The 14,372-nt window shown below is 35.9% G+C and overlaps 1 protein-coding gene across 2 annotated transcripts in view; it reads right to left on the reverse strand.

Annotated features, from left to right (window-relative positions):
- DMXL1 (Dmx like 1) overlaps positions 1-14,372 on the reverse strand; it is a 140,774-nt gene that overhangs the window by 76,830 nt on the left and 49,572 nt on the right. For both annotated transcript variants that reach the window (XM_059724916.1, XM_019478071.2), the window contains exons 9-17: positions 13,206-13,374; positions 10,067-10,279; positions 7,846-8,099; positions 7,040-7,724; positions 6,272-6,393; positions 5,594-5,683; positions 5,187-5,289; positions 2,673-2,789; positions 1,158-1,388 (exon numbers count right to left, since the gene is read on the reverse strand). In XM_059724916.1, coding sequence (XP_059580899.1) covers positions 1,158-1,388; positions 2,673-2,789; positions 5,187-5,289; positions 5,594-5,683; positions 6,272-6,393; positions 7,040-7,724; positions 7,846-8,099; positions 10,067-10,279; positions 13,206-13,374 — 1,984 coding nt within the window. The remainder of the gene's footprint in view (positions 1-1,157; positions 1,389-2,672; positions 2,790-5,186; positions 5,290-5,593; positions 5,684-6,271; positions 6,394-7,039; positions 7,725-7,845; positions 8,100-10,066; positions 10,280-13,205; positions 13,375-14,372) is intronic.

A 14,372-nucleotide genomic window follows, 5' to 3' on the forward strand; every position in this document is an offset into this window, starting at 1 on the left:
GATACAACCATTTTGTTTTAAATCCATGATTCAGAGATTTGGCATAATCTTAATTGCACTCAATCCACATCAAGGATAGAAATCAGCATCAAATAATCAGCAGCTGGGGGCTCATGGTTGAGTTGCATAATAAACTTAAAAATAATCAACATCAGCCGTGTTGGAAGTTGAAACACACTAAGCATGTTTCATAAATCAGTTAAGTCGCATAGTACAAGCTGCAACAGATTTGCAAAAACTAATTTTGTTATATTGTTCATAAATCTATAGCTCTCTTTTACCAGAGGTTTTTCCAAATGCCACCAGAGAAATTCTTTCAGAAATGCTGTAGCTTCCACTGAATCTCTGAATATGTTTGGAGCTCCCAGACTGGTGTCTTATGAAAATACACAGAGGCAGACAGCTATGAGACCTACACTGTTCACAATGAAATTGATACACTAAGCTAGCTCAGAACAAATGCTTTGCTATTAACAGCCTAAATCTCTTGAATGCAATTCATGGGCAATAAATGCATATTGATAGTATTTACATATTATTTTTGCATTTATATTTCTACTTCATTCATTATTAGTAACACAGCCAATGCTATAATGTGTTTCACACTGAAAAACATAAAACCTTGTTCTAAAGCAGTGATTCTCTACAATGGTACTATAGGGTGCCACAGAGTATTAGCACTATTAGGTGTGCAGACACCTATACGATTCACAAGATAAACCCAGAGATTTTAAATAGGAATCAAGTGTCAAAAACCTTATGACCTGTTGTGGTCTTTCTGAGTTATTTGCAACAGAAAAATTGTTTTAGTACTTTTATGTAGTCAAAAACAAGTAAAAACTAAGAGCTGACATTTTCTGAGATGCCTTAAATCTAACCAAGGGAACCCTGAGTCTAACAAGGGGGTGCCTTGAGTCTAAAAAAGTTGAGAACTACTAAAGAAACATTTATCATTGAATAGCTTCTGTAAGGGTTCTGTTGCATGAATATAACAGAATTTTTAAAAAGTGACTACATAATTTAATATACCTTCCAAATCTGACTTTATGTACACTTGCTTAGGCAAACTACTGCACTATTGATTTATCTCTATTTAAAGGTCTAATAACAATCCCAGAAACAGAGACTAGTTTTGCCTCTTATTTTAGTTTACACACCTGCTGATGGCTTAACACTTATTATCTCCACTCCTTCTGGTAAACTCAACTCTTGACTATAAACCATTTTTGAAGAGAGAGTAAGGCGACTGGTGCTTTGAAGGTTTGCTTTACAGGCCTGATATTTTTGTGTGAAGGGAGACTGGACCTTTTCTGGATCTGTAGGTGAGGAATGCAGCTCTTCTTGATGCTTTGTTGTTTCAGGCTCTCTTTTGGAGGCTCTCTTCTCAACTAAAGAAATATGCATTAATTAAAAACAAAGTCTTTATCTTTAATGATAAACAACTTTTGACAAAACCTAAGCACACCTCAAATCAAACGTATTTGTAAAATTCACACATATATGTATGTAGACAAGACTTGCCTAGGATGGTTTAGTCGAGGACGATCCTATCTTGAGCAGGGGGTTGGACTAAGTTACCTCCTAAGATCCCTTCCAACCCTATTTTTCTATACTTAAGTAACCAAGAGTGTGAATACACACACATATGTTGGCACTCTCATAAGTTAACACTTCAATACATGAATCAAAATGGAGAGAAAGTTTAAGATAACTTTAGTTTTTTTTATTAAAATACAATAGTAATGATGCCTGAAAAAGTGTTGTGCTTGTATTACATCCCTTCTGCAAAAATTAAGGCTAAGGGTTTCACAGGAAGGAATCAGTGGATAAAGATCTACTGAATTTATTCTCCTGATTCCTGCTTAGCAGAGTGAAGCACCCCCTTAAATGAAGGACTTAGCAACAGGACACGTGACAACAAGTGAGAAAGAAATATACTGAAAACTCTTTTGCCATGCAACACTGCTATGGTTTGAATGTTGTTGTTTTTTTTCCTATTACGTTTCCCAGTACACACAGTACTGATTGGGATATCAAACTGCATTATCAGCAAGCACCCAGCAGAAGGAATCTTGCCTCTACCTACCACCAGTATTACTGACCTAGTCTGACTGCACAGATGGAAGTGTTCAACACTACTCCCAGTTTAATAGGAGGCAGAGACACCTTCTTTCAAGCTTCACCCATTCTGAAGTATTAAAAGGCACACTCTAAAGTACACAGGTACTTACTTAAAGTTTTCATATTGTCATACTGTTTTTTTTCAAACCAGAAGAGACTACTGTTATTAATTAGAGGGTAAGCTTAAACAGCTTTTGCTCTGCAAATTTTTTTAAACTGAAAAGCAAAAAACCAAATCAACTTCATTTCCATCTGTTACCATTAATTTAAAAACAGGTGCATGGATTTTCTTCTACTTTAGAAACCACTCAAAAATATAGTTTGGGCTAGACTAAGCCTAAAGAACTCCAGAACAGAAAATAACTGTAACATCAACACATAAACTGGACGTAATTAATGCTGTTCTTGGATCTGTAACATATTTCCCTTAATATCAATCAAGATACTTTAAAAATAAAAATGCAACTCAAAAATAGAATGGATTACACATATACTTGCAAACAATCAACATTTTTAAACTCAATTTTATGTTAAAACATAAAAGAACCTACCGACTGACACTGGAATGGACTTCAAGTGTAAATTCCACATGTGTAATAATGAGCAGTTTTGAGTATATTCAATTACTATTAAGTAAAATTTTTCTGAGAATCCATTTTGCAAGTTTCCTGTTAGAAATTAAAATGTCAAGATTTTAATACAATGGCTTGCTGCCCTCAGCAAACTTTTCTCCAACAAGCCTATTATCCCAATGGTCCTGAAAACATTCCATGCTGAGGACACCCAATTACACTTTAGCTCCTGAATGGAAACACTAGGTGCAGCATCAAGCAATTAAGCCTTGCTTCTCAGCAGAGCTAACAGCATCACGCTTAAGAAGCTCCTGTTACTCCTCATATGGGAAGTAACATGTACATAAGCAGTGTGATTCCCAGCACAATGCTGCCTGGCACTTAAATGAACCTCCAGTCCCCTGCATCTGCCTCTGTGGTCTACCTGCAATACCTTCATGGTTCATTAACTGAAAATAACTGTACTAGGGGATCAAAAACAAAAAACAAACAAACAAAAAGCTTGTGGGCCTATTTATTTGCTTTGTAAAAAGTTTAACATTGAGAGTTCGTAGTAGTAGGCAGCTGTCAACCCTCTGGATCATAGTGTTCACATAAAAGGACATGCTTATCTGGAGTCCTGCAACCATCACACCAAGACCTTGGATGTATATACCTAGGCAAAAGTATGGAGGAGTGGAGCTGTCTAAGACCTACCATCCCTCCTCTTCAGACCACTGAAATCCAGGGTGGATAAAAATAAACAATTAAAAAAAAATTAATCAAAAAAAATGTAAGACGCTTTTTAAAAAAAACTTATAGAAAGATAGTTTTAATTTAAAGTATGTTAAACCTCAAAGATCTCATCATGGAATAGGCATTATAATTTCTAATTATATACTGTTTGAGACAATACATTCATGTAACATTTTAGAAAAATTTTATAAATAGGTCACAATTGGCCATAGACTATATTAGAGGCCCAAGCTGATTGGGTTCCCAGAGGCTCCTCTATAGATTAGCAAAGATTAAAGAAAACCACTCTACCCAGTGGGACTCGGTGCTCAGTCTACACAATCCCATTAAGCATCTCTGTGATGCTTATTTTCAGTTCTCAACCTGTGGATTTGTCTCTCCAGAGATAACATCCTTGTTAACAGCACTATACTGAGATGAAAGATAACAGACCCGACTACCTACCCATCAGCCCTATTGTCTCTTTGCAAGTTTGTGTACACCCAGTGAAGCCCTTACCTCTCCCTAAAAATGCAAAGTTTCAAGAAGTTAAATGAATAAAGGATATCAAACAAGAATGTACTTTTTGTTGAAAACAATGAATAAATCAAGGCTTCCTGACCAGCGATTAAATCGTGGTTTAAATCAATTCTGATTTAAATCAAATCCACCCTGATAGAATTAATAGACCAGATCAAGTCCAGACACCAGCACCTCAATGGTTGTAGTTTCTGCCAGAGAGAAACAGGTAAGTACTGCTGCTGACTGTCTAGCACCTCAGCAAGAGCATGTTTCTGTCAGGGTGATGTCCCTTAGCTTTTTTCCAACCAAGTACCCACAAGGCAGTGGGGGCTACAGTTTAAGGCACCTTATATTCACATTAGTTTGGAGGCTGCAATACTGTGGTATGTTATAGGAGCTACGCCGCCACAAGTAGCCCCCACCACGTTGCTACCAGGCCCTCAATCAGATGCAGTTTATGATCATACCCAGGACAAGAATTATGGAAGACAACTGTATGTTTAATTAAAGAAAAAAAATGTACCTTGGATAAAATCTGCTATATTTAACAAGTTACTGACAGGTTATGAACTACAGAAGTGGTTCACACTTATTTTATAATTTCTTTTGTTGTTACTAAAGCCAGTTCTGTGGATTTAGAAATACCTTCACATGGAACCTCTTCGCATGGAACCCTACACATGGAACCTCTTCGACCTGTCACTATAGAAGCATACAGTAAATAAAATTGTATTTAATCATTTAATACCATACAGGAAGTCTCTGGCTTACTGTATAGCTCCAAGGAATGGTTATGTAATTTGAAGGGAGTGACATTTTTCCATAACATCTTCTGCCAACTTTTGAAAATAGTGACTAAATACCTATGTGGACTTTTAGACGACCATAGTGAACCATGATATTAAAATTTCCCCCTCTCAGATCCTATGGCATGGGTCTTACCTTATAAAACAAATTATTTCAGCGAGTACCTCTCTCTGCACTAATGCCATCAGTAGTTCAGTACATTTCTTAATGCATCTGATGGGTATTGGACACAATACTGTTCTGTCTCAGCACGTGGGAAATGTTACTTTAAAGGAAAATAATTTGTTTACCTGTTATTTCATCTCAATATGTTAATCTTATAGTCTAGTAAAATATATGTATAATTTTTGCCACAGAAAAGATGTGCAACAAGCCCCAATTCTCATAAAAGTTAGTATATCCGATTCCTTCTTCACCATTTACTGTATTAGATATGTAATGCTGATTTACCAGATGCTGATAAATCATTCTTCTTTCCAGGCATTTTCTCCTCCCGGTTATTCAAAATGAAGTCTTCGTGAAAAACGTGAAGAAGTTGTGTTTTTCTGCCACGCTAAATAAAAGATAAATTAAAGAGTTGAATGCTGTAAAATATGATTGAGAAGATTCAAATCTCTCATCACAGGAGTTATTCCTACACTACGTTTAAAAAAGTTTTCAGACATAGCAACATTTTCTAATATATATAATATCCAAGTTCTTTCTGATTGTCAGCAAAGACTAGGTCAAGAAATATAAGCATTTGTATCAGAATGAAATATAAGCATTTGTATCAGGATTAATCTTTGAGGATTTCATCAACAGGTGAAGAAAATTGCACATGTGATGCACAGTGAATACAGAAAAGTCTCTCTTACAAGTTCTGTAATGGCATCCAACTCTACGATGCATCCTGGCCTAGCAGTAGATTGTTGACTTATGATGTTAAAAACTTCACCAACGTATTTCTGTAAAAAAAGTAGTAATACAAGTAATACTGAAGTCAACAGTAAAATTTACAAAAATTACAAATATTTAACCAATTTACATTTTGGCATAACAGTTTTATTGCTTACATTTAATTTATTCATAGCCAGGGTTAATAATTTAGTTTATTAAATCAAAGCTGAATGTATGTTCTATGGAAACTCTGATATAAACTGGGTACACTTATTTTAAATATTCCCTCAGTAGGATATGGATCACAAAAAGATGCAAATTGGCTGCCTATTTTTCTGATGGTAATAAGGCACTTCGCACCTTGACTTGAAAATTGTATTACAATGCACAGACACAAGTTAAGTGCAGCCACAAACTCAGTACTGAAAATTATGTAAATTGCAATTTGGTGAGGCCACAAGTGTTAATATTCCCACTTTTGCCAATCATCAGAACGTATTTATTATACAAAAATGGTCAAAGCCTGTAAGTCTAATCTGATGTTTGTTCCAGGTAGTAATGTTATTGCAAAAGGAGCGTCTTATTGATTTCCCACCTAAAGCAGCACAGTTTACAGGTCTACTCCACATAAATAAATAAATAATTTTTACACTCACAGAAATTTCAGGATTGGAGAGCTCACACAGAAGTTTCTTAGCATCTATTATAGCTTGATATAATCTTAAATGCTGCCCATCACTTGCCACAAAGCAAGCACTCGGAGAATTGCAGTAGGCCCCTGAAAAACATTTGAATTAGCAATCAACACAAAATGTAGCTGAATGAACATCAGTCCTCCCACTTTTTAGTGAAAAGAAACAAGATTATTTAATACCAAAGCAGAACAAAACATTATTTCAGGTGATTTTACGTGTATGCACATGAAAGAACCAGACAGTTTTGACACCAAACTTAGTTTTACTAAAAATATAGAGAACAAAAGAAAACGAGATTCTCCTACACACTGCCCTCCTTGTTCATATTAATGTTTTAAACTCCACCCTCTTCTCTGAACAAGAACTATGCTAAATTGTATAAAATATGCATATAGTTTGTACATTTGTAAACAAAGAGAAGTGACCTTGTCCTTACCTGCCAATATAACGCTAAAAGTATATATGGCACCATAAAAAGGGGGAAGCAGAATATAGTATTTTTTTCAAAAATACCAAAATAAATATCATACAAATATCTAGTGACTTACACATATTTGTATGGTATTCAAACTTACTTTTGAGAAAACCAACACACTAGAAACCATCAGATAAGTATCCAGTTAATACATTCAACATCCTAAATTCTTCATATTAGTTTCTTTTTTGTCCATACTACTTCTAACTCCAACAACTTTTAACACGCTACAAAAAGTAAGATGGAAAACTCACCTAAACAGTTACTAGGTATGAGGGTAGGCAGCCATGCCACATTCGAAAACGCCGAAACATGAAGAGAGTTTATTCGTGCAAGTTCAGAAACTCCACCAGAAAAGGATAAAGGCCCAACTGGATCAACCCTCCAAAGAATAAGCTCACTGTAAATGGCATTGGGATCCTGCGATGTTACACTTGCAGTTCCTGTATTTTGAGGTCTTAAATGAGACTCACCAGAATTTAAAGAGTCATTTATCTGTTTGGTGCTATCAACATCTGGTGTCCTTAAAGCATTATGATGTGAGGTTGTAAGCAGCAATGGTAGTACTGAATGACAAGCCAAGTCATTTAGATGAAAACGGTGACCACAATATCGGGATTTATGCGAAATACTCAGCACCGTTGAAAAAGCAGATTCCTCTGCAAAACTAACTAGCCATTGGTTCAAAGAACCATCTGCGTGTTTGGAAATCATCATAACATTAGGAGTGAAGATACTTAATTTTAAACTGTTGGTCGATTTACTGTGGCCAGAAGAGATAAGCATAGATGAGGAGCGTGTAAGACCAGATGGCTTGTGTTTGCCTTGTTGAATAGCCAGGTCAACATTCTTGGTACAAGCATACATCACTATACTTCTGCAAAGAGAATTTGCATCACCTGTTGGAAAAGCTACTGGAATTCTTGAAACAAAGGATACCTAGAGTTAAAGTGGGGGTGGGGAAGAGAGGGAGGAAATAATAATACATATTAGTAGGTAGATATTAACATACTTCTAATTGAACAAAAGCATATCTCTTAATCCAGAAAAACCATAGTACCTGCACCTGGCGAAACATACCAGGCTGGTATTCATCTAGCCAGTCCACATGCCATACCAGCAATGACCCATCCATAGGATGAATACTAAAGAGCATGTCAGCATTTTTACTCCATTCAGTCAGTAGTATTTCAATCTCATGATCAATAGCAGCAGAAGATAAAGGAACAAAACTTGAATTCGGAACAGCTCTTTCATCACTCAGTTCCTTCTTTTCTTGGTTTGCTTTTTGATCTCCCACATTTTCATCAGCTTCTAGTAGAGGGAAATGCATGAACTGTAAAGAAATCTATGTGTTTAAGCTATAATTGAAAGTCAGAAATCATACACATAATAAACTGGCAGGTCACACAAGGCCCTCTCTCTAAATTACTCATAAAAACAAACAAACAAAACAAACAAGATTTAAACAAGTTAAAAAGTCAAGGATTTAATCACTAAATCAAATATTTACCTCACTCAAGAAGGGTACCTTAAGTATCACCAATTTATAATTATACAAAATACAAGTTTAAAAGTATACCAGAATGTATGCTTTCTCTGTTTTTTTAAAACAGTCATAATAAACATTCATAAGAAATACAATAAATAAATAAATAAATAAATAAATAAATATCAAACTTGGGAGCTCAGAAGAACTCAAGAATAAAATGCATCAAATTCCTATTCTCTGTCTTTAAATTAATCAAGTTTTAAAACACTAGAACAGCCAAGTAACAGTTTAAATTAAACAGGTAAACACTTGAGACCGAAATTTTAACTTTGTGAACACTACAATTTATGAGCAATACATGTGTCTGGTTAAGTTTTTAAATATTTATATGCAAACAATATGTGTTTAGCTGTAAATACTCTCTAGCAGTGGCTGAAGGAGGTACAGGGGGACATGGGACAAAAAACCCCAAACCCCCCAAGCCCCCAAATTTTGTTAACATTTCACTAATGCAAAACTCATTTCCATTACTCAAGTGACTTACAGAATCATGCCAGAAGTAATTTTAAAAACATACTGTTTTAAAATCTCACATGCTGAACTACAAGACAAAGGAGACAGACCACTTTTTATCTTCTGCCTGCAAAGCTGCAGGAAAAGAAGAATATAGGCAGTCTTAACATAAGCATGATCTCAACTAGGTAGTGCCATCACAGCACACGAGGGGCTATAATGGACACTACTTTCAAGAAAATGGAAATTTTGCAGTACCAGAGGATATATCCTGGAAAGAAAAAGCATGTGGACCTCTGCTTGAAAGTGTTCATTGAAAAAACCAAAACAAAAAAAACACCATTACACCAGCCATTTGTAACTTAATGAAAAAACAAGCTTTCGAGAAGTTACCTGAACTCTCTACATAACTTCAGAAGTCACAGAACAGAAATCTGATCTCTTTACACATTTTCCTTTATTTCACTGTTCCATTCCCAGCCAACAGGTGCTTATAGCACCACACTAATACACTTACAATTAGAAGACCACAGACATACTGCCAGTATCAGGTAACACATTGAATGCTTTATCTCCTAAATGTGTACATTAACTTCTATAGATCTATTTTGATAAAGTAACAATTTCCCTGCAATAATCCACTAGACTGAGAAACTTGATCAAGGAAATTAAAATGTTCTTTCCCAGAAGCCTGTCAGTCCATGATATGCTTGAAAATTCCATCAACTTAATCAAGTAAGTTAAAACTTAAACAAATATTATTTGCTTGTACCAAAGAGAGCTCTGAAATTGTGAATTATACACACTTCCCATACATTATAAAAATGTATTTAGGCATTCAGATGGATTCTGAAAATTCTTGTATGTGTTTACCTGCAACTTCAGGTGCCTAAATACATTTTTTTTTTTTTTAAGTGGCCCATAGACTGGCGTTTCTCAACCCATGGGTCACAAGAATATATGAAAGGGTCATGAACACTTTAAAAATGGATTCTCTTCTAAAGGAGAAAAATACTGGAAACCATGGCTCTTCCCTTGCAGGCTGGCAGAGTTCCAGCCTGCAATGGGCTGCTTGGGCCCCGCCCCTATGTCCTACACACACCCCACCCTGCTCCACATGCTGGGGCCTGGGGACAGAGGACAGTGGATCAGGAGTGAGGGACACTAGGTCAGGATAGGACACTGATACTTACAAATGAGTCCTCGTACAAAAAAGGTTGAGAACCACTGCCTTTGACTATACAGTGCATCTCATTATCTTCAATATGCATCTTACCTTCATCTGATTTGCCATCTATCTGATTAGACTCTTCAGTGCTGGTCTCTGAAGAATGTTGTTCAAAATTCTTTTTAATCTGTTGTAAAAATACTTCCATGGACAAGGAAAAATGCAGCTCTTTATTGTTGAGCCAATGCACAACAAAAGGCCCGCTTTTCTCTTCATTTTCACTGAGACTCAAAGACGTGATTGAAGGGAGTAAAGGAATGTCTAAGATTAAAAAAAAAAAAAAAAAAAAAAAAATATATATATATATATATATATATATATATATATATATATATTATTTCCAAAACAGAAAATGGCCCAATAAAGTTTTCCTTGATCCAGTATAAAAGGGCACATTACACCACTATGCAACAACTTATTACTACACTTATGGCAATTTTATCACTGGCAGACAGAACAAAACTCCCCTATTGGGGTTTTGCCAAGTATCTCAAAAATCTCTTGTGGAATAGAGGTTGTGATTCTGTGTTCTATAACAACCCACTCTGAGAAACTTGGGGTTTATCCAACACTACAGACTATGGCACAGTATAAAAAAAAAATTAGATGTACTGAGTTCCACACAAGATAAAATTTATGTGTGGGGAGTTCTGTACTGCCACAGCTATGAAGACTTCTGGTGCCCAAACTAGGTCGAATAACTTGACATTGTACTGCTGATTGCCAGTGATGATTTCTTAGCAACGGTAAGATGACTGATACTGTGGCACCCCAGTTGAGAATCAGTGCTCTATAGGAAATGAAAGCCAGTCTTCCTTCCTGTCTTCCAACTAAAGTTTACCAACTCATAAATTAGCAGTCTTCCATTCCAAGGAGATGCCTTAACTTTTGCAGTAATTATTGCATGCTTTGGAATCAGAATTATCCGTTTTAAATATATTTAAGAGCTATGGGAAGAAGGGCTAGATAAATAGCTGAGTATCATTATTAACAGACCTTATGAGGTTAAACTTGACCAGTTTCATGATAGAAATGTTTACAGTTCTTTAGTTTGCACACAAAACAGCTATGAAGAACAACATTCAAGTACAAAAATCAAGGACTTAAAATGAAGCAGCTTTATTTTGCTGTTCCTGTGCTCTCACACATGATTATACAGTCTATAGTTACATTAATCCATATTATTTTTCTATTGAAACCCAGCTCGTACGTAGTGTAGAGGTGGAATGGTGTTCACTTGGCATTGATAGCAAAAGACAGGGCAAGGTGGCACCTTAGAGACTAACCTGGCATTGATGAAAATCAATGCTCATGACGTTACTAAAAAGGACTATTGTCATGAACCCCGCTCTGGTCTATGGTTTTGTGGGGGGTCACACATGATTTCTTGAGGTTGTTTTACCAATATGGCATGCATAGTCTCTACAGTTGGGTAGCAGCAAGCTGTGGTTAATTTTACCATTCTTACATCTGCGTGAATTCTTGTATTTGATATAAAATGTATTTATTTTATGTTATAATAGGACCAAGATTGCAAAATATGATCATGAGTCTCTTTGGCACCTAGGAAAGGCTGAAAAGCAGTAATTGCTTAGAATTAGCATCTAAAGAAGTGTCTACTCAAGAAAAGGTCCTCCCAGGCAAAGACAAATTTACATTTTAGAAGGATAAACCCTGAAGTGCAACACCTAGTAGCAGAGAGTATACATCCCGCTGTGGAGGAAATTGAGTGAGAGGTGGCATCTGGGGATGCTGGATTAGCATCCTTCAAGTCTGAAAAAATGCACATATTCTCCTGGTCTTAATTAGATCAGAAAAAAACGTTTAGTCTGCTAAATATGCACCTTGGGAGGGCAGGAACTAATATGCATAGTGTGGGAAACTTCAACAGAGCAGAGGATCAGGTTATCACAGAAGAATCAGATGGCCTTCAGAACAACGGCAAAAGGAATTGAATTGAATGTAATGGTACTATGCACTAGATTATCAATTTAGGGATAAGCATTTGTACTATAAAGATAGGATCATAATCAGTCAGGAAGGACACAAAAGACACCCAAGTGTATTAACTGGTCACAAAATGGCTGTGTCATATTTGATGCCTCATTACTGAAAAAGACAAAATGTGATCCTAGAATGCATTAGTCAGAGTATTTCCAGTAGAGACAGTGAAATGTTAAAGGCAATACAAGGTGCTGGTGAGACTTCATCTGTTCTAGAAAGGTGAAAAAAATGAAGTAGTAAAGGGTAACTATGGTAATTCTATCTTAAAAGAGGAGAGTAATTGTCAGTTGGCTTGTTTTGTATAGGAAAACAAAAACTGAAAGGGAATATTGATTTCTGTCTATAAATAAATGAAAGGGTGAAAATGCCTGGGAGGGATAAAAACTATTTAAGATCTGAGGCATGTCAGGCACAAGATCCAGTAGATATAAATTGGTTATGAATAAATTTAGGCTGAAAAATTAGAAAAAATATCCTGTAGACAAAGATAATATAACCATCATATAGGGACAGGGGATCCAAACCTTCTTGTAAGATAGAGCTGATCAGTTTATGAAAAGGGATATATATGATGATGTCTGCAATATCAGGCAACTGAACTCTCTGTATTCAGGAGAAATAACTGGAAGGGATCTATGCTTCTAATTAAAAAAAAAAATTCTGTTTTAACTTCAGTATTCAGTGCTATTTTTCATGCCTTATTTTTAGCATATTAAGCACTTATGAAGACAGAATTACTGTTTCTTCTGTCATTTCTATAGTGCTAACCACTATATTAGAGTGTTTAAAATATTAACTCAGCTGTACATAACTTGAAAATGCAGGAACTTTGTCTTTTAAAGATGGGAAAGTGTTCAATTTGGGGTACACAATTTGAGAAACACCAAGACCCATTTTTTTTAATGCTTATCATTATATACCACTTTATACATTCCCAGCACAGTCTCCAATTACATTGGTTGCAATTGCAAGTGCTCAACATCTGTATTAGAGTAAATTCAGGCACACAACAAAAAAGGGATATGCAACAGAGTTACCTTCAAGATACAACCATCCAACGCAACAAAAGCAACAAGCATCTTGTGTGAAAAATTCTACTGTGGTCATATCAACAGACTCATGATACATATACACATAGTAAAACATACAGGTCTGTTGCAAATTCATGTTTGTTTTTTGTTACCTGTAGCTGGGTTGATACTGGCAGCAATATGGAAGTGGCAGAGTGCATTTGCATGCAAAGGAGTGTTTCGATGAACTTCATGAGGATCTTGCTGATGTGGTGAGTATCCAGTATGGGCTGTGACTGCACCTGACCTTCTCTTTCCTCGCCGGAAGTGTTTCAGATTTACCTGGGGAGGAAAAAATAAAAAAAAAAGTTTTGTTGGTTTTTTTTAATCTATAGAGTTTTTTCCTTAAGAGAAAAATTGCGTGGTATGCTAAACTAAAATAGCTCTTAAAAGGGAAAACATGGTTAATTTACACAATATACTATTCTGAACAAGTCTTCTATTAAGAAAAGAACAGAAGGTAGAAAGATGACTTTAGGATCTTCTACAAAGGCCCTTACGCATAAGTCATACCATTGATGGGAGAACAGCTCTGATTTTTTTTTTTTTTATTTCAAAGTATTGGGCAATATATCTATAGCCCTCATACTCTACGAAATCAAACAGCACAGTTTTGTACCATACCACACTTTTAAAATGGAAAATATAAACAAGGTATTCAAATAGTTGAATAATGGAAACAAACTAGAATTAGATCCTCCCTCATGAGAGGGGTATAAGCTTCAGAATCAGAACTTTCTATTCCTGTAATGCTGGAGGCTGCAAGTAGGAGAGGAACGGAGGAAAAACCTTAGTCATACCCTGTTCACTCTCCCTTTCAGCATCCACTCTCTGCCAGCGTGAGATGCAGGATACCACGTAAGGTTTAACCCAGCAAGTGGCAGTTGCTATGGTCTCTAACCAAGACTCCATTGGTAGGATCAATATTTTTATTTTTACACTACACAGGCACAATTAATTTTTTAGAAACCTAGTAATTTTAAAAAGTATTTTCAAGGAAAACCATCACAGTTTAAAGATGGGATATGGCTATCTACAAAACTACTGAAATTAAATTTAAAAAATTGTTACAATTTAAGTCCATTCAGCCTTGATATGCTATATAGGCACTGAAATAGTACAAATATTAGTTTGGTGCAGGATATAGCTAAGTAGTGGGAGCAACAGCAGCATATCCTGGTAGGCATATATCCCCATGCAGAGCCTGCCCACAACAATATTACCCTTACTTTATTAATCCCACAACCTCTGAGGTATCTATACAGCTTGTATTACAGGAA

This window comes from Alligator mississippiensis, chromosome 3 (genome assembly GCF_030867095.1).
Source record: "Alligator mississippiensis isolate rAllMis1 chromosome 3, rAllMis1, whole genome shotgun sequence".
Lineage (NCBI taxonomy): Eukaryota > Metazoa > Chordata > Crocodylia > Alligatoridae > Alligator > Alligator mississippiensis.